Raw genomic sequence first — 26,083 nt, forward strand, 5'->3', positions numbered from 1 at the left:
ACAATTTTACGCGGACGTCCGGATGTCACCCCATTTTGGATGTACCAATGATTACTCCCGAACAAATTGATATTTCAAGACCGGACTTTTTTTAATAGTTTACGAATGCGATGAACTGGGTCCGTATTTCATATCAGTTTACGTATTTTTTTTTTAAATTGAATTTTTATTAAAATTTATTACGATATAACCGTACAAAGACAAACGAATTTTTCTTATTTGTCACGTGAAAACTATGGCGCCACTTGATAAAGCTAGATTTTTTTAGACTGCGTGCGCATATAACAAGAAAAAAGGGCGTTGATATTTAAAAAAAAAAAAAAAAAATACTCTGTAAGAAATTACTTAATTATAATTTTCTTTTTTTTAATCAGTTACAGAATTTATTTTTTCTTAAAAAATGAATGAGCGTTATGAGGCGTGTACTTTTGGATTTTCCAAACTATTTTTAATTATATATTTATTACATCTAATTAATTATTGGGTTAATTTTATGGATAGAATATTTAATATGGTCCTACGCAATTCTGTGTAACCAATTAAAATGCAAAAAAAAATATCTAGATATAATTTTATAGCTATAACACCAGCGGTCACCCATCCAACTATTAACCCTGCTCAATGTTGCTTAACTTTGGTGATCTCCGTGCGTCTTGAAGTGTTTGTTTTTTTTTTAAAGAAGTTTATTTGCTTTATTTTAATTACATAAGTTTTACAATAAATATTCGGCTGCAAATCAACTTAAAAACTAGCCATTATATTATGTTTATTAATAAGATATTAGTCTCCGTGTGTGGAGCTACTCATATCAATCGTATATGTGGATCTGAAATTATTAGAACCTAAGTATTTTGTTAATTAAATATGCATTGGGAGGTATCCAATTAGGATATATATTCTTGTTATTTGAGGAGCGGTGGGAAAATTGCAAAAACCCTCGCTTAGCTTATTAAAAAAAATTAATAAAGAAAAAATAAAAATATTAAAGAAAAAAGATTATATCTTAATTCTGTACATATATACAAATATACATATTAACACTTCACCACGTCGCTGACCAGCCGTTGAGTTTTCTTAATTTTAATATTATACGATGGCAGGAGTCCTCTAGCCACCAGTATCTTTCATCAAGACTGTAGAAGTCCATTTTATCTCGTTCAGGTAAGGCCATTGAATAAACTGGATCATATTTATTGTTGGCAATCATATCAGATGTCAGATTAATTCTTTTATTTGCGACATTTCTGCCCCAATGATATATTGTTGGTACGTTGTTGCTGTCTTGTATGATGCCTTTTTTGTCAAAATAGATAAACGCTTGGGGTGGTAGGCAAGCTGAGTTGTGGTTCGTGATGTAGATCTGTTGGTCAGGTGTTTCCAAGATCTTTTCAATTTCTTTATTCTCAATTGAAGAGAGTTTCGCAAAGTAATCTCGCGTTAGCTTGATTATAAAATTGTCGATCCGGGGGATGTTAGCAATGTTGTATAGAGTTTCATTGCTGATTTGCTTCTTGAAGTTGGACTCACGAGAGCGGTATACCCTCAGGCAAGTCCTAATACATTTGCGATCCAGGACTCGGATTTTTTCCATGTAGGATGCGCTGGTGTTCCACCAAATTGGGCTGGCGTAGGTGATAATTGGCCGGATCAGTAGTTGGTGGCATATAATTTTAGCCCTGCTAGTCAAGTGTTTGCAGTAGAATAAGCTTCGATTGGCTTTAAAAGCTGCTGAAGCTTTGTTCAGCTGAATATTAATATGTTTATTCAGGCGTAGTTTGTCGTCGAGATGTACTCCAAGGTATTTAACTATTGACTTGTGAGGGATGTTTACTACTGTATCCGTACCTGGATTGGTACCTTTCAGTGTGAAGGTGTTAAGTCCTGGTCTGCTGCCTTTGGTTAGAAAGTGAGTCGATCGGCGAAAGACTATTGTTTCACATTTTGTGTAGTTTATTCTTAGGTTCCAAGTTTGCATGAATTTGTCTATTTTATTTAGAAGCTTTTGGAGGCCGTCTTGGATCTTCAGTGGTGACTTTCCAGGCAGGTACACCACCGTCTTGAAGTGTCTGTCTGCTGTGCTGCTGTCTTAGATAATAATGATTCTATGATCTACATAATGTATCATATGAGTTTATCATAAATGGAATATAAAAATTGATTTTAATATATATTTGGATAGTCATTATTCATAATTTATTTATTTTACCGAATTTCATTATAATATAACACTTATTTAAATAATAAAATAAATAATGATTTTACTATTAGGTAGTAGCAGAGCAGACCAAAACATCTCATAGGAAATGTGACAAATTTTGTAGTTCAGAATTATTTAAACGTAATTATAAACATCATTTTACACTTTTTGTGATAACCAAAAAAAATTTTTTTTCAAAGAAAAAATTTTTATGTCTGTTAATTATATATAACTTATATAATATAAGCATATACAGTACAACCTGGTTATAAGTTACTCGATTATAAGTTACTTCCCCTCAATTTCTTTTCACTCTTCTCGGAATGGTTCCCCCACTACAGTTTTACTGACAACGTTTTTCGGTTATCGCTGATGAGTTTGTTCCCGCAGTCCTTTTATAAGTTACTCTTATATGAACTACATATACACAAATAACAGTACCATTATACGTAAAGAAATGACAAACGTCAAGTAACTCATAAAAGGAGTGCGGGTGCAAACACGAACACGATGCACACATACGCATCAAACCGAGCGATCTCGGAGTAAAACATAGTGGTGGGGGACAAATTTTTCCGAGAATTTTTTCTCCTACAGCCCCAAACAGTAACTTATAACCAGGTTGTACTGTATAGTTGTATATAATTATATATGGGACTATATACAATCTTGCATGGCTGTATATTGCTCCATATATAGTCATATATAACCTCATATACAATTACATATATAATCATGTATGATCATATATAATTGTATATAATTATATATGTGATTCCATATATAATCATATATGATTATATACAATTATATATAATTATATAGAAACATTTTTTCTCGGGTATTACTATTATTTATTGCTATAATCTGTATCTCTTTTGAATCTTATTGTTAGATTATCCCAAAAGTAAAATACCTTTTTTTAAACGAAAAAATTTTTAAATTTGTCTAAATACTCTAGCCTAAGCCAAAGGTAATGCCAAACAAAATGAATTTTGAGATAATTATCACACACAAGTATAGAAGTAACAGCCCATTAGTATATGGTACAATAAAGGAAATGAACCAAAAGCTATATGTCTAAACTTTTGTAATTTTTAGATTCAAATTGTGTTTGAGTTTGTATTATAAACTTATTCAATTCCAAGAAGAGTATTTCGAAGAAAGTATAACCAGATGTCGTTTCTTTTTGCTGGGTTGTAAAATAATTTTAAATTCATTTGTTGGAAAGTACTCAGGTTTTTTTTTTTTGTATTGAAGATTTTGGGTTTATTTTTCAAGGACATTTTAGTTACCGTTTGTTCACACTGCCTTAACTTGTCCAGGCCGTATTAAGACGTTCTACGAGTATTGTTGTAGGCTAGTCATCATAATTGGAGAACTTGAAATTCTATAAACTATAGAAAATTTACTTTTATGAAAATTCTGGTATTCGTCAGAAGTAGAATGAAGTCTATGAAAAATAAAATCATTTTAATGCCATATGGACCACTTGTACATCTGAAAGTCGTAAACTTTACTACCTAGGTAAAACTTTATTTAGAAAATACCCTTCTTATCTTAGTAGTGTTTGCCCATACATAGTTAAAGTTGTTAAAGATAACTAAAAAAAATTTACGATGAAATATGAGACATATAACTTAACATTTTTATTTATTTATTTATTTATTTAGAAAACGCCAATCGGCAATATACATCAGTGATATTATAACAATAAAGAAAATATTAAATTTGTGGATTCGAGAGAATCAGTAGAAATAGTATCACATTATTAAAGACTTACAAATTTATTGTAGTATAAACAGCGAAATTTCCCGAGTCAGAATAATGAACCTACATGAGCCTACATGAGCCTACAGGATAATTTTCAATTGTTTTGATCGATATTATCCAATTTATAAATTGAATTTTTAAGTTTTTTTATCAATAATTTTTTAGTTACTATTTAAATTTATTTGTATTGTACTATTTAATATTGGTATGAGTATATTTTGTGAGGTTATATTGATCAATCAAAACAATTCAAGATAAAAATATCGATTAAAACAATTAAAAATTGTCCTGCAGGCTCATGTAGGTTTATGTAGGTTCATTATTCTGACTCGGGTTATCAGGGTTTTAAGAAAAAAAAAAAGAGATAATTAGTACATTAATTAATTTAGTTAATCTGATTAATTAGACTCAAAAAAGAGCTTCTTGGCCATGTTTATGAAGGATCCATAGGTACCACCGTAAAAACTTAAGTCATGATGCAAGTTGTTCACCAGGCAGGCTATTTTGTTCTTTGGGCCGTTGATTACATAGTTCTTGTTTGACCTTGTTGTGTATTTTATAGTTATAAAATTAAAAAAATATAACTGTGTTTTAATTGTTGTCAATAGTCAAATGTTATTCTATATAGAATTTTCAACGACAAATAATTTTCCTTCCTTTAATTGTAAATATATTTAAATATTTTGATAACGACTTTAATTTGTTTTGAAACCTATAGATAACAAATTATATAAACTAAAAATTTATTGTTATAATTGAAATGCAATAATTTTGAAGTATTTATTACTATTTTTGATTTTTTACCTTTTCAATAATTATACTTAATTGATAGATTTACATTATTTTGCGAAGGCAAATGTTTGTTTTAGACCATCGTTATAAAAGTTAATTCTGTCAATTACATTTTTTTAATTTTTAAATAACACAGTCGATTGTTATTTTTATTAACAATTGAATTATTACTATACGAATATAATCTGCCAAACACAAATATTTATTTATTTTTATATGAAAATGAAATTAGCCGATATCAGAAAATGTTTATAACTTTTTTATGGAAAAAGGTAATTAAAAATAATTAAAAAAAAATTGACATATAGAAAATTCGAAAAATCCTAAGTGCAATTTTAAAAAAATATTTTTTCACTTTTAATTTTTATTGATTCGAAAAATCAACAATTATCAAATGTCTGCTAATGTTAGTATCATGTTTTTATTATTTTTTCAATATTATTTTTAACACCTATTTGTTATTTAATTTATGTATCATAACATTATAGACGTCATCCTCTAGTAAAACCACCAAACACATTGACAAGTGTTTTTTTTTCATTTTTATATTTTACAAAAAAGTTTCATTTATAATTGTTCATTTAGTGGCATGAAAATGCGAGTACTTCTATTTTCCTAGCAGCCGGTCACGCACAACAGACACTTTGTCACGTGTTTTTAAACCGTCGATGCAGATGCTCTCTCTAGCGTCTCTTGACAGAAATAAGTTTTGTTTTGGATCTCAGTTATTTCCCCTTCCCAAGTATCGCTGATTATACATATATATGTGAATGTCAATGAAAACAAAACCGTTTAAAAACAAAGTTCATTTCTTTTGCTGCAGTTAAAACAAGTTTATGGGTTGAAAATATAGAACTTAAAATTAGTATTAGATAATAACGGAGTGAATAACCTAATTTATTTCTACAGTTGCTCATAAAGTAAGTTCAAAGTAGTTAAAAATTTTCATAACCTCATAATAAATTATTATAGCAAATCACCTTTGATTGCCCGCCAAAAAAGAATATTTTTTTAAAGAATGTGATTGAATTATTTACAGGTAAACAATATTCTTAAAATGAATCAGGATTACGAAGCTGGTGATTTCATGTTTCCTGTAATATATTATGATGATGAAAAAAACAGCAACTATGAATCAGATTCTGAAACTGGTCTACAAATAGACGTTGCTGAAGTTAATGATAATGAACGTCCAACGAAACGACGAAGACTCGAAGTTACTGACATGATGGTACTGGATGAGGTGGAAGAAGAACTTGAAAGGCAATTGGATGCCAAAGCAGCCAAAACAAATTTAACAGCTATTAATGTCAAAAATATTATTAAACATGTTATCACTAATGAACATGTCTTAGCAATGGTCAATAATAGTATATATAATTCTGAAGAAGCTGCCGTTTTTGAACCAAAATTAACAAGAGCTAAAGCTAAGTAAGTAAACTTTATTTATAAATAAAAAATCTAAAAATTATTAAGTATTTTATTACAAAATTTTTAAAACAGGGAGTTAGCAATGACACAGCCTAACATACCATGGTCACTAACGCCAGCTAAAAAAACAAAATCATCAAAAGTGCAAGCCTTAATTGATCAAGAGCTGGAAGAGGATTCATCTGATGAAGAGTATAAACCTGATCAAGATCAACACAGTGAGGATGAAGGCGAATGTAATGTTACACTAAGTGACATTGATTCGGAACCTTCAATGCCTGCTGTTCCAGTTGTACCAGAGACAACTGTAGAAGAACTAAATCTACCTGAACCAGAATATGATATTGAAGGATTATTCAAAATTCCTGAGTAATTAAGTATTATTTATTAATATTTAGAGAAATATAGATTAAATACTCTGTGTCTTACTTGTGACATATTTGATCAAATATCATTTCGTAGTATATCTTAATTTAAAAAAAATTTTTTTCATCATTCATATCACATAACTAGTTTAAAAATTTTTTTTTTAAATGTCATTAGTAATGTTATTTATACTCAAAAAATATTAACTTGATGTTTTATTTACAGAATTCCTCATGTACCTACGGAAGAAGAAAATATTGGTCAAAGAACCCGGTCAAAATTAAGTTTAAGCGAGATACCGATCGAAGCTATTGAAAAAGCATTCGTTCCACCTGATATTACGCTTGATATGTATGATTGGGATAACAACGATAAAGATCCAGCTTGGATTGGTTTTTTGAATAATTATACGAATCCTGAAGCTGAAGTTGAAGATGATACTGAAGCTGATCCTGAATATAATATACTTGAAGACCATGATGAAGAGTTATGTAAGTGAATTTTTTTTTTTTTATTATTATTCCAAAATTATTTTTCATATTATTCTATTCCTTGTTATATGTTTATTTTTAATTTTAGTTGATAAAGAAGAATTTAGAGCTGATAAAGCTGTTAAAATTCCTCGCAAAGAATTGAATGATTTGATAGCAGAAATGGTTGAATTTGTTGACATATATTTGCCAGAATCTAATGATGCAACAAAGAAGAAAAAAGCTACAGATGAACCAGAAACTTTAGTAGAAAATATTCCACAGATGGAAACTGTAAACATTTTTAAAAGAGACTCTTAATAATTATTTATTATTTTAGAGGTACAGAAAATTAATAAACTATTATTTTTACAGGATATTCCGATTGTCCACAGTGAACCAAATCCAAATGAAACTGAATTATCTAGAGCATTAGATGAAGATTTCAGGGCTCTATTAAATATTCAATTTCAACAACACATTCAACTAATGACGCAACATTTCTTAATGACTTATAAACATCCAAAATTACATAGTCAGTCAGTAACTTGTGAAGAAAATTTAGATAGTATCAAGTATGTTGATTAACATAAGTATAAACTTATAACGGCTGTAACATTTTTATATATTTGTTACTAGTTAATTTGTATTTTATTTTTATTAAATAGATCACTCAAAAAAGATGAAAATTCAGCTTTCAATATTTTCAATCTCGATGAAGCGTTAAAAACTGTACAAGGATGGAAAAATCAATTTAAAGATGAACAGTTCAGTCACGGTATAATTACTAAAATGGTTCATGATAGTGTAAAAGAAGAGGAATTGCGATTAAAAAAAACGAGATTCCTGCCAAGACTTCATCCAAGATTGAAAAACTTCATAATGGGATCAAAAGCATTATTATATCCACATCTCTTACCACATCAACCTTTTAGTAGCATATTGAAACCGAATGTCCGCGACAATACTCTGTCATACTTTCCATCAGAAATACAGTAAGTTAATTATTTAATTCAAGCTTGTTTATAAAGAACTAATTAAAAAATTATTGTAGATTATTGGGCTTAGGTGTATCAGACTTTTGTCCATATATTGAGAGTCATAAAAGAAGATGGAAAAAGAAAATGTTACTCATGGATGCAGCTCAATTAATTGCGGAATATTTAATGCCCGTTAGAAAACCAAGTGCTTTGTACGAAAGAATAGTAACTTTGCGAGCGAGTCGAGAACCTAATCCAGTTAAAGTATGAATTTTACACAAACATTATTACGAAAAAGCTTAAACTTGAAATTTAATTATATCAATGCTTGAATTGATTCCTTTGTTTCAGATGTATTTTAAAATAGGTAGTATTCCTCCTAAAATTCATTATATTGTGGAAGATAATATTATGGTGGAGCCAAAATATCAACCCCTAGAATCTTTACCTAAAATGTGGCAAGATTACATCCAAAATGTAAGTTAAAATTTGTTTTTTTGACGTTATTGTGTTAGGTAAAAAAAAGTTACAATATTTTTGTTTTTGAAATTAAATTTAATTTAATTATTATTTTTTCCAAAATAGAACGATCGTGAAGAAAACGAATCGTACCTTGCTTTAATGTCTCTTTTATCAAGTTCTACGGATAATATGGTTATTGATTCAAGTTTTTGTACTCCAACTGTAAATATGTTGACAAACACTAGCACAAGAGAATCTGCAGGCAAAAAAAGTGCAAAACAGACTGCTAATAGTACCGGAAATAAAGAAGATTCAGAAGCTAAAGAAGGTAGTTCGAGTGGTACTACATCAGTGCAAACTAGAAAAACTACTCCACGTCTTGCTAAAATACGCAGTGCACAAAATATGAAGCTGATGACTCAAGTATCTGGATCGAAAAATTTATCAAGTAGTAATAGTGAATCTATAAAACTCAATGATAAAGAAGACTCAGTGGAAACATTTCAAGAATTAACTGGATCATCAAAGGGAGTATGTTATTAATAATTTAATTTATAAAAACTATTAAAATTATTAATTATAGCGATAATAATAATCATAGTAATTTAAATTGTAGGATAATGAAGATGAGATCGCTGAATTAATGTTAGCTAGTACAACAATAAAGAAAGATACCATTAATAGAAAAAAAGCTAAGCAAGCTCGAGAATCTGAGAATATTAAACGAATGTATGAAGCTGAAAAAGAATCAGAAGAACGTGCAACAAGTAAATTTAATTTATTACATTTGGAATAAAAGAATTATTAATTTATTATTTATAAACTATTAATTTTATTTTTTAGAATTCGCAGAATCTTTTCTTCAAAAACTCCATATAACGTTAGAATCCAGTAATCCAGAATCATTGCGCTTAGTATTGAAATTATACTTGGATTATTATGAAAAATATGATAAAATAACTGAAGGTGTTAATGAGACACGTGAGCAACAAGAAAAAATTAGTGAGTTACTAGATCAACTGGCAATCAATCTTTACAAAGATGTCAACAAAGTGCTTAAAGATTATCCAGAATTGTCAACAGTATTTTTATTATTTTTAAAACCACATCAAGCTGCAATGATATATAAATCAACAGAACATATGATGTTACAAAAAATGAATGAATTTATAAACGCAGCACAAGTTTATTTTGCTAAACAACCGTCTCGAATGATGAGGGTCATGCAGGCTTTAACGCAATTAGCTGCTGAAGCTAATCCAACACTAGAATTGATTCACGCTACAATGGATCCAATATTGAAAGGACATCAACTTATTATGGATATGTTTCAACAAGTCTTACCAACTGGTAAACCACCGCAGAGTTTATTTTCACCGAGTTTATTTGAAAATTTAACTTGTCCAGTTCTACCGCATGATAAAAATCGTATTTTTACTGTTGACTCACCAGAATTGTATGAAAATATTGAACTACCAACACCAGCCGTACAAGATGATCATTATGGCGGTGATAATTGTAAATGTGATTGTCATGATACTAATGAACCGCATCTAAAAACGCGTATGGAGCATTGTATATCATGCGGAATAAGATATCTTAACGGTCGTTTATATTTACAAACGCCTGAAGGATTGAGACCAGCAAAAGTTGAATTTCCTGGTGACGAAGAAGAAAAACTTGAAAATATATCTCGTGTTTCACTTAAAACAACTGATAAAAATGCACCGACGGCTGTGCCATCGACAAGCAGACGACGCAAGTCGTCGAAGAATGATATAAATACTGATGAGCAGGCTCAAAAACAATGTTCATTGAAGACTTCACCCGTTAAAGACAATGATGACAGTGATAAAGGTATGTCCAAGAGTAAACGTGGTGGTAAATCACCTCCCAAGTCACTTGAACACCGGCGGCTATCTAAGTCTGCCGAGAATAATGCTAATTCAAATGTTCCGATATCATCATCATCATCCTCTGTTACTTCTACTACTAATGAAGTAACTTATCCGCTTAAAAGTAAGCGTGAAAAACGAGCTGAAAGAAGAGAAGCAAAAGCTGAATCTAAAAATTTTGCTTTAGAATTAAATAAACTCAATGAAATGCCTGTTGTTAATAATTCAGTAAGTGAACTTACTAAAGAAGTTGAAAGTAATAAAGAAGCGTTGATCGCTGTCAATGATTGTGGTATTGAAAATAATTTAACCTGTGATATTAAAGATAATCCGACTGTTGAAAATGTTGATGATAATGATAAAAGCAATTCTATTAATGAATTAGTTAATAACAGTTCGTGGACTAGACAAGAGGATTCTTTGCTTCTTCAACATATTCAGAAAGATTATTCGGAAAGTACTTTTATTACTGTCAGTCAATTGCTGGGAAACCGTACAGTAACTGAGGTAAATCCTTTTTATTTATTTTATACTAATTTAAAAAATTTTATTGATACAAACGATTCTCTGTTTTTAGGTGAAAGAACGTTGTCAAGCACTGCTTGCGTTACTTGAAAAAATGCTATAATTAATAGATAGAACAAATTTAAAGAAACCGTGATAATTAATAATATTTATAATCATAAAACTTTTTCTATTCATTTAAATTTAGTAGCAATTAAGTCGAAGTAACTATAAATGTGTACGCTAAAGAGCGTTAAATAACTATATTACTGTTTTTTTTTTTTATATGTTAAACATTCGAAAATTGGTTAGTCACGCCTACGGACTAATACAGTCTCCAAAGTATTAATTAGTAGATGAAACAAGTTTTTGTTATGTGAAATAAAATGGTAGTGTAATTTATTTCATGATATAATTATTCATATTATATTATAAAATTTGTAATTTATAATTTTTTTTTTTATCAATTTTGCTTGCGTTTTTTTTTTTTTTAATTTTGTACATTAATTACCAAATATTTCGCAATATGTAGTTTTCATCTACTAGCTTATTTATGGCATAAAAATATGTCTTTTATATTGTATATAAAACACTATGCAAACAATAAAAAATTGTTAGTAGTTATAAAAAATAATTCGGATGAATTAATTTATATGAAAATTCTTTATTAATCAAATAAATTAAATTTTTTAATAGTTTAAAATAAAAAATGGTCTAAATGTAGCATTTGTAAACAATAATTTAAACTCTGATTTGTAAAATAATATATTCAACACATGAAGCTTCAATTTCAGTATTGTCTTTTTTAAGTACTGTGCTATTCTACTTGAAACCTTTTGTTGTAAAAATCCATATGCACACATACAAAACTTAAACTATTGTGTTTAGCCCTTGGATTGTGAGGTAAATTGCGGAAAATTGAAGAAATAGCCACATACTCTGGTTATTTTGTATTCATAGCGACCTATAAGTTGCTGAGGTAGGAAATAAGAATGTGACCCTACAGACCTAGTTGGCCTCGACTGTCGGTTTTACAATAAACACAACCAACTAAGATCCTTTTGTTTACTCTCACCAACAACTTTTACTCATATTAAGTACATCCATACTTTGTCATTTAATATTATATTTCTTAACATTATAATAAATTAGCACGCATGTACTTTTCGATGAGCCGTCAATTTTTTTTTTTTTTTGACTTGTATCATTGTTGAATGCTACAGTCATGAGAAAATGTAAATACAATAAAAAACAATCTCTAAAAATAAATTTTTTCTAACAATTATAATTAAGTTGAATATAGTAAAATAATAAGTACACAACTTTACACATACATACAGAAACGCATATTTTAATTAATTATTTATCAATTTGCACGAAGATTTTTAAAACAATAATAGTAATAAGCAATAAAAATAAAAAATAAAAAAATTAAATAAAATACTACGTTGTGGTGCTGTGAACTCGTGGTATTTCCCGTCTATTGGTACACGCTCTCGTAGTACTTATAGTACAAATAACATCGGAAACACGGCCTGGATAACTAAATGAAGTTAGTGATCGAGATGAATGGCGACCGGTTATGATAATCGTTTATATCATAGTCTACTATACTGGAAAATAAAGTAAGTATAAAAGTATTGGAAATACTATTAAATGTTTACTACATGAGCCCTGTCATTAAATATTTTATGATGCTGTTTGATAATTTTATTTTTTTTTAGAATTGTCAGTGTAAAACAGGTTTTTTAATTAAAAATTTATATTTGAAGGATGAACATTGAAATCCAATTTAAAATCTTTGTGCTGTTAATTCGTAAAAATAAATGTTTTGATGGATAATTAACTAAATTTTGTTAGTTGCTGATTTTAAATTATTTGGTTGAAAAAAAAATCTATATACATATATAAATAGATATGTATGGGGCATTCTAGGCCAAATTGACCACTTTTGAACCCAAGTGCTTTCGATTTGGCTGAAATTTTTTGATCCTTTCCTACCCTATAAAAACCATTTTTCAGAATTTTATTACCCAACCAAATAAAGTTATGAATTATAAAAAAAAATCGCTTTTTATTTTTGAAGTAGCTATAGCTTTTTCAAAATTTGACTTGAGACGTTTTTTTTTTTGAAATTTTCGTTTTTAAATACACTTTTTGAAAAAAAAAAAAAAAGACTATTCAAAGATTACCATTTTTTAATTTTTTTTCTTTCTCTTAAATCAAACTTTGGATAAATTTGAGGATTGCCGAAAATGTCAGAGTAGTATTTTTTCAATTTCTATTTTTTTTTTCAAATTAAAAAAAAAATTTTTTATTATTTAAGGTAAAAGCCCCAATAGATGATCATGTACCAGTATATGATCACTCCATGTATTTGTATACCTATATTTGTGAATATAGATATACAAATACATGGAGTGATCATCTATTGGGGCTTTTACCTTAGCTCATTTTGAATAATTTACATATTTATACAGATGAAGACATCGAGCAAAATGTTCTATTTGTAAATAAAAGAGGGAATTGAACTTGATTTTGTTTCGTATAAGCGAGTGTACATATATATTATGACAATCCAGAGCGTGTTTGTGGCTTTTTCTCGCTTTTCATTGTTCCCTGTTCCTCGCGAATTTCCGGTTGCGTGTCATCATAAGCATCAAGACTATGTCGTTCTGTTTCTATGTACTTACCCATGTATTGTACTATTAACAATAATTGTAAGCTTTTATTTACATACACATAACAATTAAGAACGCTTGCGAATTTTATTTTTTTTGCATTTACTTATGTATATATAATAAAAATGAAGCATTTTGTTTTCAAAATATTTTAATAATTTCGTTTATGATAACAAATCTGAATATTTAAAATCATAAAGATGATGTATTTATATTTTTAATAAAATCTTTTTTTTTATTATTCGCAAATGCTTCAAGTTAAAAATTAAAATTTTTGATTGTTAATTTTTATTATATTATTCCTCGAACGTTGATCGAGATTAAAATCAAATTTTAAAACTTTAATTTTCTATGCCAGAACATGTATGTTATATTAGAACTTTGTAATGTATATATAACATAAACAGTACTTAGTATACACTTTAGCATTAATGAAACATTTAGTTGTGGTTTTGTGTTGATGCAATATTGAATATTTAATTTAAAAACTCACCATAAAAAGTTGCTCCATTCATTCTCCTTCCGCATCTCGGCATAATTGAATTGATGTTGCTTCATGTTTAAATTGATATTTACATTCTAGATCATACTACTAAAGTTTCATACAAGATATCAATAAACTTCAATATTAATTTAATTAAATATTGAAACAATTAAAGTAATGTTATTTTAAGAGTGATTGACATTAATCAAAATAGCAAAAAAATCTAAGGTTCATAGAATTATGATCAAATATAGTCTCAAGTTATACTAAATGTTTAATATATAAGACTATTGTACTACCACATTTAGAATATTACAGCACAATAATGTTGAACTACACTAATAGTGATTTGGACTGTTTACAAAAACTTCAAAATATAGCCATGCGTGCTATTCTAAATGTTACTAAATATACAAATTTACGCATGATGTTAGATACATTGGGGTGGTTATCTATTCGACAAAAATTAATTTATAACACCTGTTTATTCATACATAAAATAAAAAATAGACTCTACCCTGATTATCTTTACAATGAATTTGAACTGAATGAGAAGTATTATAAAACTAGGAATAAATCCAAATTTAAAATAAGAAAAACAAAAACAATTACTGCGAAAAAAACAATTGTATATAGAGGTCTACATTGGTATAACAAATTACCATGTAAAATAATAAACGAAGAGCGATTAAATATATTTTTTTCCCCTCCGGGCGTAAAGCGTCAACTTTACCCCCGCTGCGCTAAACGAAGTTGCCGCTTTACGCCTCCGTCGAGGAAAAAAATAGTATACACTCCTCTGGAAGTAAATAAGAAAGCCTCAGATCACATGTTTGTTGGCCGAGGCGAAGCCGAGATGTGATTTCACATTACATGTGATCAGAGACATTTCTTACGTTACTTCTCTAGAGGTGTAATGTACTATAAAATAGAGCTCAAAAATTATATTATAAATAATGTTGATGGTTTTAAAAATATAAATAGTTATTAAGAATGTATATACAATCTTGGACATTAATTTGTGTCAGTTTCTAAGTTTAAGGATTTATGGCCATCAATAAATTTGGCCGTTTCTAAACTCTAAAATTGGAAAATATGAAATTTTCCAATTTGTAAAATAAGCAAACCATAAAAAATGATATTATAAAAATTTTAAACATATAAATAAAGTCAAGAGTAAATTATACCTGTACTAAAATGTGACAAATAAAAAGACAGTCAACTGTAAATAATAAAATTTCTAAATGAATTCATTTTTAAAAAATGAACAGTTAAAAAAAAGCATTAATAAAACGTCATTAATCTAAAAATATCGGATTAAAAAAAAAGCATTATTAAAAATATTCCCAATTAAAAATATAATAAACTAAAAGTTTGAACATCTAAAACAACGTTACATTATAACTGAGAATATTTAAAATCACGAATTTTAAAATATGACGATCGCTAAATATTGAAAATTTAAAACCTGAGAACTTGAATTTAGCTGATTTAAAATTTAGAAATCGCTAAAATCGGCCATTTCTAAACTTGGTAACTCGTTAAATCAGCCGATTTTAAACCTCGAAATTGATAAAACTTGCAGATTCTTACAATTATTTAATTTAAAGCCTGGGCAGCGTAATATTAATGATATTTATTATATATATTAATGATATTTATTATATATTAATGATATTTATATATATTAATGATATTTATTATATATTAATGATATTTATGTTAAAAATTAGATTTTACATATTTTGAAATATAACAACCGAAAAATTCACTCATAAATAAAATAATTTTGTTTTTTTTTATTTTTGTTTTATGTGGTGGATTCATGAAACTGTCAATAGAAATTTGATAAATTTTTTGTTGACAATTCTTCATTTTCTTAAATTATTGAAATCCAAAAATTCAATGTTTGGAGTTATATAAAAAAAGTTTTTCAGAGTACTAAAAAATCTAAACTATAAATAATTTTATTTCGTAATAATTTCATTTTTGAAATAAATAAGACCGCTATAATTATTAATTAGTATACAAAATATTATTAGTTTATCAAGTATCAATTCAACAATATAAATGTATTTTACGAAAGAATATCAACAAAAAATTTATCAAATTTCTATTGACAGGTTTATGAATCCACCACATAAAACAAAATTTAAAAAAAACAAAATTATTTCATTAATTAGTGAATTTTTCGGTTGTTATAATTCAAAATATGTAAAATCTAATTTTTAACATAAAAATCATTAATATTACGCTGCTCAGGCTTTAAATGAAATAATTTTAAGAATCTGCAAGTTTTATCAATTTCGATGTTTAAAATCGGCTGATTTAACGAGTTACCAAGTTTAGAAACGGCCGATTTTAGCGATTTCTAAATTTTAAATCAGCTAAATTCAAGTTGTCAGGTTTTAAATTTTCAATATTTAGCGATCGTCATATTTTAAAATTCGTGATTTTAAATATTCTCAGTTATAATGTAACGTTGTTTTAGATGTTCAAACTTTTAGTTTATCATATTTTTAATTGGGAATATTTTTAATAATGTTTTTTTTTTTAATCCGATATTTTTAGATTAATGACGTTTTATTAATGCTTTTTTTTAACTGTTCATTTTTTAAAAATGAATTCATTTAGAAATTTTATTATTTACAGTTGGCTGTCTTTTTATTTGTCAAATTTTAGTACAAGTACAATTTACTTTTAACTTTATTTATATTTTTAAAATTTTTATAATATCATTTTTTATGGTTTGCTTATTTTACAAATTGGAAAATTTCATATTTTCCAATTTTAGAGTTTAGAAACGGCCAAATTTATTGATGGCGATAAATCCTTAAACTTAGAAACTGACTCAAATTAATGTCCACGATTGTATGTATTTATTGTATTTATGTATTTTAAAGAAATTGTTTATGTTTTATATATACAGGGTGTCCCAAAAGTCACGGACGCCATTGTAGCATCTGATGAAAAAAATAATTCTGAGACGAAAAGTCCTTAGCCATTTTTCAATTAACCGCATAGATAATTAATTATTAATTAAAAATAACGTCTCTTTATTTGTTAGAGAGAGAGCGCCAGTGTCCAGTAAAGTATGTGCCAAACAAAGACACAACTAACTGTATGACTAACTAGTTTCTATAGCTAACGTAGTCACACATATTTACTTACACATTCACACGTGCAAGCGTCTTCGTTGGAACGCACTTAACTTGACACTAGTGCTCTCTCTCTAACGCATAAAAGGACGTTATTTTAATTAATAATTAATTATCTATGCGTCTGATTAAAAAATGGCTAAGGACTTTTCGTCTCAGAATTATTTTATTTATCAGATGCTACAATGGCGTCCGTTACTTCTGGGACACTCTGTATATTGTAAATTGTAAATAGCAAAGCTAACAAACAATAAAATATTATTATTATTCATTGATTCAATTTTTTACTATCTCGTAAATTATTAATGACTAATTTTAAAAGAAGCAGATTTTATTTTTTTACTTTTTATTGATCTAAGACACTTTCAATATTCTAAAATTGATTAACATTTATTTATTATTTATTATGTATTTCGGAATCTTTAAAATACATAATGAGGAGTTATGAATTTTCTGCAATGCTTTTTTAATTATGAACCAACAATTTAATGAAATTTATTAATAATCTAAGTTAATTACGAAGTTTATATGGCTAGTGTTATTCCTGGTCTACTGTCAGAAATTTAATTTTAAAAAACCATATTAGACGCAAAATATATGTAATTAATTATAATTTATGATAATGGATAAATCCATTCATAAAATCATAAATATGGAAGCTTTGAATAGCTTCAAGCTAATTTGCTAAAAATCTACTTGTATTATATTAATGGAGATTTATCAAAAATATTATCTTGTTAATTTAATCTAATAGTAACAATAATAAACGTTTATTAAATTAATGATACACAACTAATCTTATTCATATCTTTATAATAGTAAATGACGAATTTACTGATAAAAGAAATTTTAAGTATATCTGATATACAAGTCAAATATATGTAAGAATATTGTCTAATTTAATTTCAAGGGCTCAAATAAAATAATTCATAAAAAATTCATTTTGAGCGTTTAACATTTAACAAATCATAGAATAGTGTTATTTATACATTTTATTAATAATTTTATTTACAAATGCGTGTAATTACTTTTAAGTAAAAAAATACTAGATAAAAAAAGCACAACAGTGACATGATAAGTTAATTATAATACTTTCACTTAAAAATTATTCATTTCCTCTTGTATTTATAGCTATACTATTGATTTAAATTAAAAGTAATTAATACATTTTAATTTAAATCATTCATAAAATTGTATTTTTTCAAAACCTGTTTTGATGAAGTTTTTTTGCCGCAACATACTAGCAAAATTTTAATCGACTTTATACCTTGGTTTAAATAACAATGTTTAGATCATTAACCAAATTATATTGGATTAATGTTTTTTTTCATGAAAATCAATTTTTATGGAGTTATAATTAAATTAAACAAAAAAAAAATCGGTTTTGTAAAATTATCATCTGGTTATTGAAAAATTGGGAATTTATTTTAAAAACACATTCATTAAATATATTGAAAGCACTTACTTCATACTTAGCAAATTTAAAGAAATTTTTACAGTTTTTGCTATTAATAATATATTAAAAATTAAAGATTGGAAGTTCATGAAATTGTAAAAATTTATTTATAACATGAAATTTGATTTTTGGATAATTATCTAATTTAATCGTTGAAAGATAAAAAATATGTACAGCAATATTCAAAACATAGAGGCAATAATAGTGAAGTATATTAGTTAATTTCATTGAGAACGAATGCAATAATAAAATTTTATTCCGTACACAAGTAATGATCATGTATTTTATAATTTCAAAATAAATTATGTGAAGAAAAAAATTAGTTGCTTTTTTAATTAGATATCTAAAGTATTTCACAGAACTGATAAGTTGTAACATTGAAAAGTTAGTAGAAAAAAAAAAAATAATAGTAAGAAAACCATTACTTTTTCAATTTTTAAATATTTGAATGGCTATTACTTTTAAACTAATCAGTTGATTTGGTCAAAAAAGTCAGTCGCAAAAATTACCTGCCCAACAAATAATAAGTATAAAAATTGTTCATAAATCGTAATCAAAGTTAGAAACAAATACTTTATAATTATCATTCATAGAAAATAATCCTCTTATTACTGATTTACATATGGGGTGTTTAACGATGAAGTGAATTTATTTCATGTAAAGAATAGAATATGAACAAAACAATAATTGGACGACATGCTAATTAATGAACAATTAGTGGTAATAAAACAAAGTTGAATGTTATTGTATTCAAACGAGTTTTAAATTATCACATCGACTAGTAATGAGTAAGTAAAGGAATATCCATCCTATATAATACCATATTATAAATCCACACGCACCAGCAGGCTTGAATTTAATTCACCGTTACAGCTGTATAACTACAATCAAATATATGAGTGCTCTATAATTCAATAATAAAGATATTTTTTAAAGTTGGCAATCTTTATGATCTTTATATCGTATCCATTATTTTACATATGCCTGAATAAATTTGTCATCGCGTGTTGATGACCTTTTTATCGAAAGGAAGACAGACACGACACATTTTAGTATAGCCTGAATTTTTCTTTTTTTTAATTATTACATATGTAGTGAAATCAGTGCAAAAAATTATAAGAATGTAGAAGTTACATGTGTCGTTGGTAGAAGATGAAATTACCATCAAGTAAATGTCAATCAAATCAACGCGACAAAAATTATATACAGACGTCCATGCGGAAATTGATGTCTCGACACGAAGTGTTTCGTGGAAATAATTTTACGTGCAGAAAATTGGTTTGAATGTCATGGTTTATTGATTGATTAAACAGATTAGATTGCCTCTTGAGTATTTAAATTAACTGTGATGTCTAACACTCTGATTATTGATAATAATTTTTATTAAAAAATTCCATCATTTTTTGATATTCGTTTTTTAATAAATATATGCACAGAAAAAATAAAAATTATTGAAGTATTGTTTCATTATATGAGTTAATTGTTGCTTTATATTATTTCAACTATTATATAAGTTATTGCTACGAAGTATGAGGTGAAATTTTAATTTGTACTTATTTTCAAAATAGTCATAAAAATATTTGATTTCAAGTTTAAGTTTTAATGATCATGTAAGAAGAGTTGAAAATTATTTCATCTAAAAAATTAAAAGCAGAATCGAATTATAGTCAACAGAAGAATAATTTGCCTTATGTAAAATTTTAATATATTCCAAACTCCATGAAAATTTAGTAACTTACTATACCTATAAGGTCCTCCTTTTTAAGAAGCCATTCATCTTTAATGTTCAAAAAATCGTAAGGAGATAAGAAAATTGTTTTGAAAAAAAATCAACCAAAATATCAATTAACGTTATAAGACAGATTTATAATTTCGTTAATATATTGATTCTTATGGCCTAATTATTTATTAATAAAACTTTCAGACTTTGTAACTTTTGAATTAATTTTTTTTATAATTTCTAAAAAAAAAAGTTGCTGTAAGCGTAGATATTTTAGAATTATTAGAGTATACCCATTGACAAGCATGTCAGTAAGCACTTTATTAAGCTGCAATATGAAAGTATAGCATACATTTAAAAAAAATTGTAACCTTTTTTCTTTTTTTGAATAACGTGATAAATTGTAGAGCTATGAATTTAAATTAGATATAACATATAACACTTCTTTTGGTAAGATTTTCTGTTATATATAAGAATCTTTACTGAGAAGAGTTACCGGAAATTAGCAGTTATCTGCATTCCTTTCAGGGTCGAACGCATCTAGATGATCGAATATAAAAGTATGTTAATCACTACTCTCAGTTTACTCTTCCGATTTTATCTCATTTAATAGTATATACATTAAACCATTTTATCTATTTATTAACAGGGAATTAATTAGATTTTTCAACACCTATTTTACCTATGGTAGTTAAAAGTTCCGAAAGTTCTGTATACAAATTTAAAAATCTAAATTCATTCGAGATAAGTTTGACACATATTTGTAATACTGATAACAATTAAATATTTTTATCAAATTTAGTAATTAAAAATTGAATATTTAAGTTTTATTTATCGTTTATTTATCAATTGAAAAATTTATAAATTATTTCCAACGGTGTCTATTTTGACAGCTCATATCACTTAATTTAATTATATCTGATATTTTCATGGTTTCTTTTGATAATACACTGAAGTCGTCACGTAAAATTCCGAACAAATTCCTTTTCTTTTTTAAACCGTTAACTTTGAAGCTTTAGTATGACACTACTTATACATGGGTATATATGGGTCATTCCATACATCAAATTGTATAATTTATAAATCATATCTTTTTAATGAGCTAATTGTTGACATGTATTTTGATATCTTAATGCAGGTTCAAGTGTAAATTTTTAATTCTTAAATTGTCAAAATTCATAAGCAATAAATTTAAAAACAAGTAGTGGCATCATAAATTCATAAAAAAAAATTTGTAATTTATAAATTGATTTATTAATTCAATTGAAAAGTAATGACAAAATAAAATTATTATTGTTCTAGATTTTCAACTAAAAATTTGGTTTTAATAAAAAGTGGCACTTTTGATTTTATTTTCAGAATTAAATTTATAATATTTTCAATTATTGAAGTCAATTAAAGTAAAAAAGAACTTTAATTTTTGTTTTTATATGTAAAAAATATTATTTTTTATTCTTTTCCTGTTTTCAAAAATAAATTGTACAAAAAAATCCTTTCTTTCAGCCTTTCTTAATTTTTTGAAATTTTCAAAAATTTTAAACTTAAAAACTTTTAAAAATAAAAGTTAATGTCAGAATTTAATGTTAAAAAAAATAGCTAACCAAAAAAAAAATATCATCTTCAAAAATTAGGTGAAATTGTATGGAATTGTATGACTTACACAAGTACGCGTATTCCGTTATATTCATTTATTTATTTTATTTTTGTAAACAAAAAATTACAGATGTCGTACTTGAGAAAAAAATTTAACAATGTTTGGAAAAAAATTTTATAAATGGATCTGGGAAATATCAGACAGAATCTAGCGATTGACAGAGGAAATGTTTACGGAGTATCGAACTATAAATATTTTTTAAATAATTTGTTATCATTCGAAGAGTAGGCGCGTCTGGTTTTTCCATACATAATATGTCTCATGAGTATTTTGGCGATATGATAACAAAGTTGATAGCACCTGGTCACGGTTTTAATATCAACCAATAAGAATACCCCGCAGTGGTAGCCATCTTGCGCGGTTTGGATGCTTTCGAGTTTAGAGTTTGGAGGCGCGTGGCGGGTTCTACGCAGCGTACTCTGACTGTCGAGCCGCGACTGCCGTGCAGTAACAAACCTACTGTACGCGCTCTTTCATTTGTATACATACAATCTCTCGTGCTCGTGCAAAGTACATCGTTTTTTTTTTTTTTTAAATGACGTTTTATTAAAAACTACCGGTAATATTAAATAAAAAAAAAAAAAAAAAAAAAAACGAAAACGCGAATACACAGTTGTTCTTCACGTGACTCAGTTTTCAGTGATTTTTGTTTGTAACTCAGTTGTTGTTGAAAGTTTTTTTATGTTTAAAAGATATTTTTTTGTTTGATTATAAATCGCGCTTGTTTTTATAACAAAAATAATATGACATAAGTGACATTTTTATTACATAAAATTTCTTTTTACGTGGTTGTGTTTGGACTATTTGAATGACAGATGCCGGTAACTTGATGAAGGATCTCGTCATAAATCATCATCTGCACAGCAAGTGTATTTAGGATTTATTAATGTACACAACATATATAGTGCGTATATATGTGTCTAAATAATAATACCTGAGACACAGTCATTCATGAAGATCGTTTCATAAAGAACATATCTATCTATATATATATATAAATTAATTTAATATTATTATAAGAAGAACAAGGAGAGACAAACAAAACAGGAAGTGTCTAAAATCTCGGGGACCAAGGATAATTTGAGTTTCCGGCTGACTGTCAATAACGTCATTGGTAAATCAATTTATTTATATTTTTATTTGCATGTATTGTAATGGAAATAGCAGGCATCTGATGATTTATTGTTTGTTGAATAAATTTGTGATACTGGCGCTCAACAATTTTTGGGTTTTAATTGATTTGGAAAAAAAAAATGAAAAAATGCTCAGGAAAAAAATATGAGATGAGTATGATTGTTGTAGATGTTTGGCAATTTTTATATAAATTTATTAATAATTCGTTTTTTCAGATTATTTTATAATCATTAAGTTTGAAACTGTTTACAAATTTTCAAAAATTAGCTATTTGTTAATTTCTCACTCACGTAAAAAATTAACAAAACTCTAAGTGTTATTTTTTATTCATCTTACAAATTTTTAAAAGAATTTAAAAATTATACAGTAATGAAATCGTCAAACGGACCATTTTTTTTTTTTATTTTAACCAAATGACGAATTACTATCAAAACTTTTTTTTAATCACTTGTTAAAAAAAAATTCTAAAAGTTCTTAAATGTCTGTTAATTCAGTCATAAAATTATTAAATGTCAACTTACTTCCATTGCCATAAGATTTTTTCATATATTGTAAAACATAAAAATTTAAAGAAAATTGTTTTCATGCATTTTTTGGAATCTTTACAGCGTAAATGTTTAGTTTATCTTTTCAAAATAAAAAAGTTTTCGGGTCTGTTTGCTTCTAATAACATTATTTTTATTATTTTTTTCGTTATAAACAAAGAAGTTTCAGAGAATAACAAAAAATAAATGAATAATCAAATCAAGTATGAGGAGCTATATTGGTACTTGAAATAAACGTTTGATCTGGATAACGAAGTGGTAACGATAGATAGCAAACTTAGATGACCGCTAGAGCCACTGTTTAGCCTCGAGCTTTAGAGCTTCCGGTTTAGTATGCGAATACGATGATTTGCTGAACCGGTTGAGAAAGTTAACGGTCTACTCATAGAATTAACTAGTATAAGCTTTTTTATTGATAAATTTACTTTTATGTTATTAGATATCAATTTTAAATAACTTGTTGAAGCAATTATCACAAACAAGCTGTATCAATATTCACGGTAGTAGATACTTTCTGCGAATGGTACTGAATTAATTAATCAATAGTAAGAGTAATTAAAGTTTTGAAAAAAAAGTTAATTAATTTACCTAAGTTTAGAGTTTGATCGATAATCTTAATTTTGTAGGAGAAAGGAGACAAAATGATTTTAACATTTCAATGTGTATAAAAATTTTTTATAATTAAATACACTGATAGAAGGATTTGTTTATAGTTAAAAATATTTGTTAATATTTAACAAATCATTTATTAGAGACCACTTTTTAGTCCTTAACAAATATTTCTTAGTATTTAAAAAGATTTATTAATATTTAATAAATGAATATCTGATTTATTAAATACAAACAAATCATTTTAAATACTAAGAAATATTTGTTTGATACTAAAAAATGGTCTCTAATAAATGATTTGTTAACTATTAACAAATATTTTTTTAATACAAATAAATCCTTCTATCAGTGTAAGTGAATTAATTGATTGTAGTAAGATTACTTAAATATTTCTTATTTGAACACAGAAAAAAAAATGTTCTTGAATCAAGCATATAATTTTGAAGAACTTAATCTTTTTGATTTGAGTAGAAAAATTCTTGAACTAATAAATTTTTCTCGATTTAAGGAAATTTTACTTGGTTCAAGAATTTTTCGTCTTGATTCAAGACAATTATCCTCTTCAAAATTATTTTCTTGGCTCAGGAATTTTTCTCTTGAATCAAGTTAATTTTGTTTTCAGTGAATAAATCAATAATGCGGATTATTTTAAAAATGATTTAGATAATTTTTGGTAGAAATGATTTTCATGTATTCTTCTTCATACGTTTATAACAAAATCAGTTTGATTAAAGAAAAGAATTTTAAATGAAGAGAATCATTATGAAGAGTTCTCTAATCAAGCAAGATTTTTTTCCATAAGTTGGTTTTAATTTGTTAAAAAAATTTTCTGCTTAAAGCAAATAAATTCTTCAAAATAATTTTGTTTTGATTCAAGTTTTCTCCTCTTAAGTCAAGTTATTTTTTTATTAGTGTTGTACTTCAAATTGCTTCTATCTATTATTAATTATCATTTAAGATTTCACGTCATTGTGCTCCAAGGACTATTATATCTATAGATTTATTCATCTTTAAAACATCTATTATATCGACTTCAATGCTCAATCGCTCCCTCAATATAAATCTTATATTATAGACGTTAATTATATTATGATGAGAGTGATTATACAAACGTTAGTAGAAAAAAATTTCTTATTTTATAAAGAAGTACTTATTTGAATCGCAAATCCTCTTAGTTTATAATAATAACGAGTATTAATAAATAAACTTTTTTTACAAGACGACGTTTAAAAGATGGTGTACGACATTGTCATTTACAGTTGATTAAAAAACTGAACAAAAAAAACAGCAAAAAAAGGATAAATGTTACTATATAATTTCTCCCATTACCATAGAATTACTTTTTTTTTATACTTATAAAATTCTTGAATAAGGATCGGAAATACGTAATATGCGAGCGTAGGTCCATGGACCCACGCGTGTTCTATTGTTTCATTTTAAAACAATGAGTTACTTATAATAAGTTTATATACATTCATTATTTCTCGTCACCTATGATATTTTTTGCTATTTTTAGTTATATATTTTCCATTAAACTGGAGTAGAAAGTTTCAATATAACAGCAAGCTTTATTATAAGCAAAGATATTTTTAAATTTATTTTTAAGTTACATAATTATTACACAGAAAGAAAAATTTCTTGACTGGAGAACAAAATTCTTGGCTCAAGAAAATTTTCGGGTGTCTGAAGGAAGGCCGAAGTTGTGTTGGCCGAAGTAAAAATTTTTCTTGAAATTCTATTCTTGGTGGAATTATACATATTGAATGAAAAAA

At 26.8% G+C, this 26,083-nt stretch overlaps 2 protein-coding genes across 3 annotated transcripts in view; both read left to right on the top strand.

Moving 5' to 3' along the window:
* The first annotated feature begins 5,459 nt into the window (after positions 1-5,459).
* LOC123263934 (GON-4-like protein) lies at positions 5,460-11,278 on the top strand. Its single transcript, XM_044726983.1, has 13 exons — positions 5,460-5,682; positions 5,802-6,193; positions 6,266-6,562; positions 6,785-7,050; positions 7,139-7,323; positions 7,405-7,604; positions 7,698-8,024; positions 8,084-8,273; positions 8,361-8,486; positions 8,595-9,002; positions 9,088-9,238; positions 9,315-10,873; positions 10,944-11,278. The coding sequence occupies exons 2-13, from the start codon at positions 5,820-5,822 to the stop codon at positions 10,992-10,994; spliced, it is 4,134 nt and encodes a 1,377-aa protein (XP_044582918.1). The 5' UTR covers positions 5,460-5,682; positions 5,802-5,819; the 3' UTR covers positions 10,995-11,278.
* Positions 11,279-22,444: 11,166 nt separating this feature from the next.
* LOC123275457 overlaps positions 22,445-26,083 on the top strand; it is a 65,209-nt gene continuing 61,570 nt past the window's right edge. The window contains exon 1 of one of the 2 annotated variants that reach the window (XM_044743610.1): positions 22,445-23,137. The gene's annotated coding sequence lies outside the window, so the exon portion shown is untranslated. The remainder of the gene's footprint in view (positions 23,138-26,083) is intronic. The other variant, XM_044743607.1, reaches the window with a different exon arrangement.

This window comes from Cotesia glomerata, linkage group LG1, assembly GCF_020080835.1.
Source record: "Cotesia glomerata isolate CgM1 linkage group LG1, MPM_Cglom_v2.3, whole genome shotgun sequence".
NCBI classification, from domain to species: Eukaryota; Metazoa; Arthropoda; class Insecta; order Hymenoptera; family Braconidae; genus Cotesia; species Cotesia glomerata.

Bases quoted from the DNA above. Each gene is read 5' to 3' on its own strand.
- LOC123263934 (XM_044726983.1), top strand. From the start codon at position 5,820: ATGAATCAGGATTACGAAGCTGGTGATTTCATGTTTCCTGTAATATAT. The intron at 8,274-8,360 runs GTATGAATTTTA...CCTTTGTTTCAG, and splicing joins GAGAACCTAATCCAGTTAAA to ATGTATTTTAAAATAGGTAG. The intron at 9,003-9,087 runs GTATGTTATTAA...TTTAAATTGTAG, and splicing joins TAACTGGATCATCAAAGGGA to GATAATGAAGATGAGATCGC.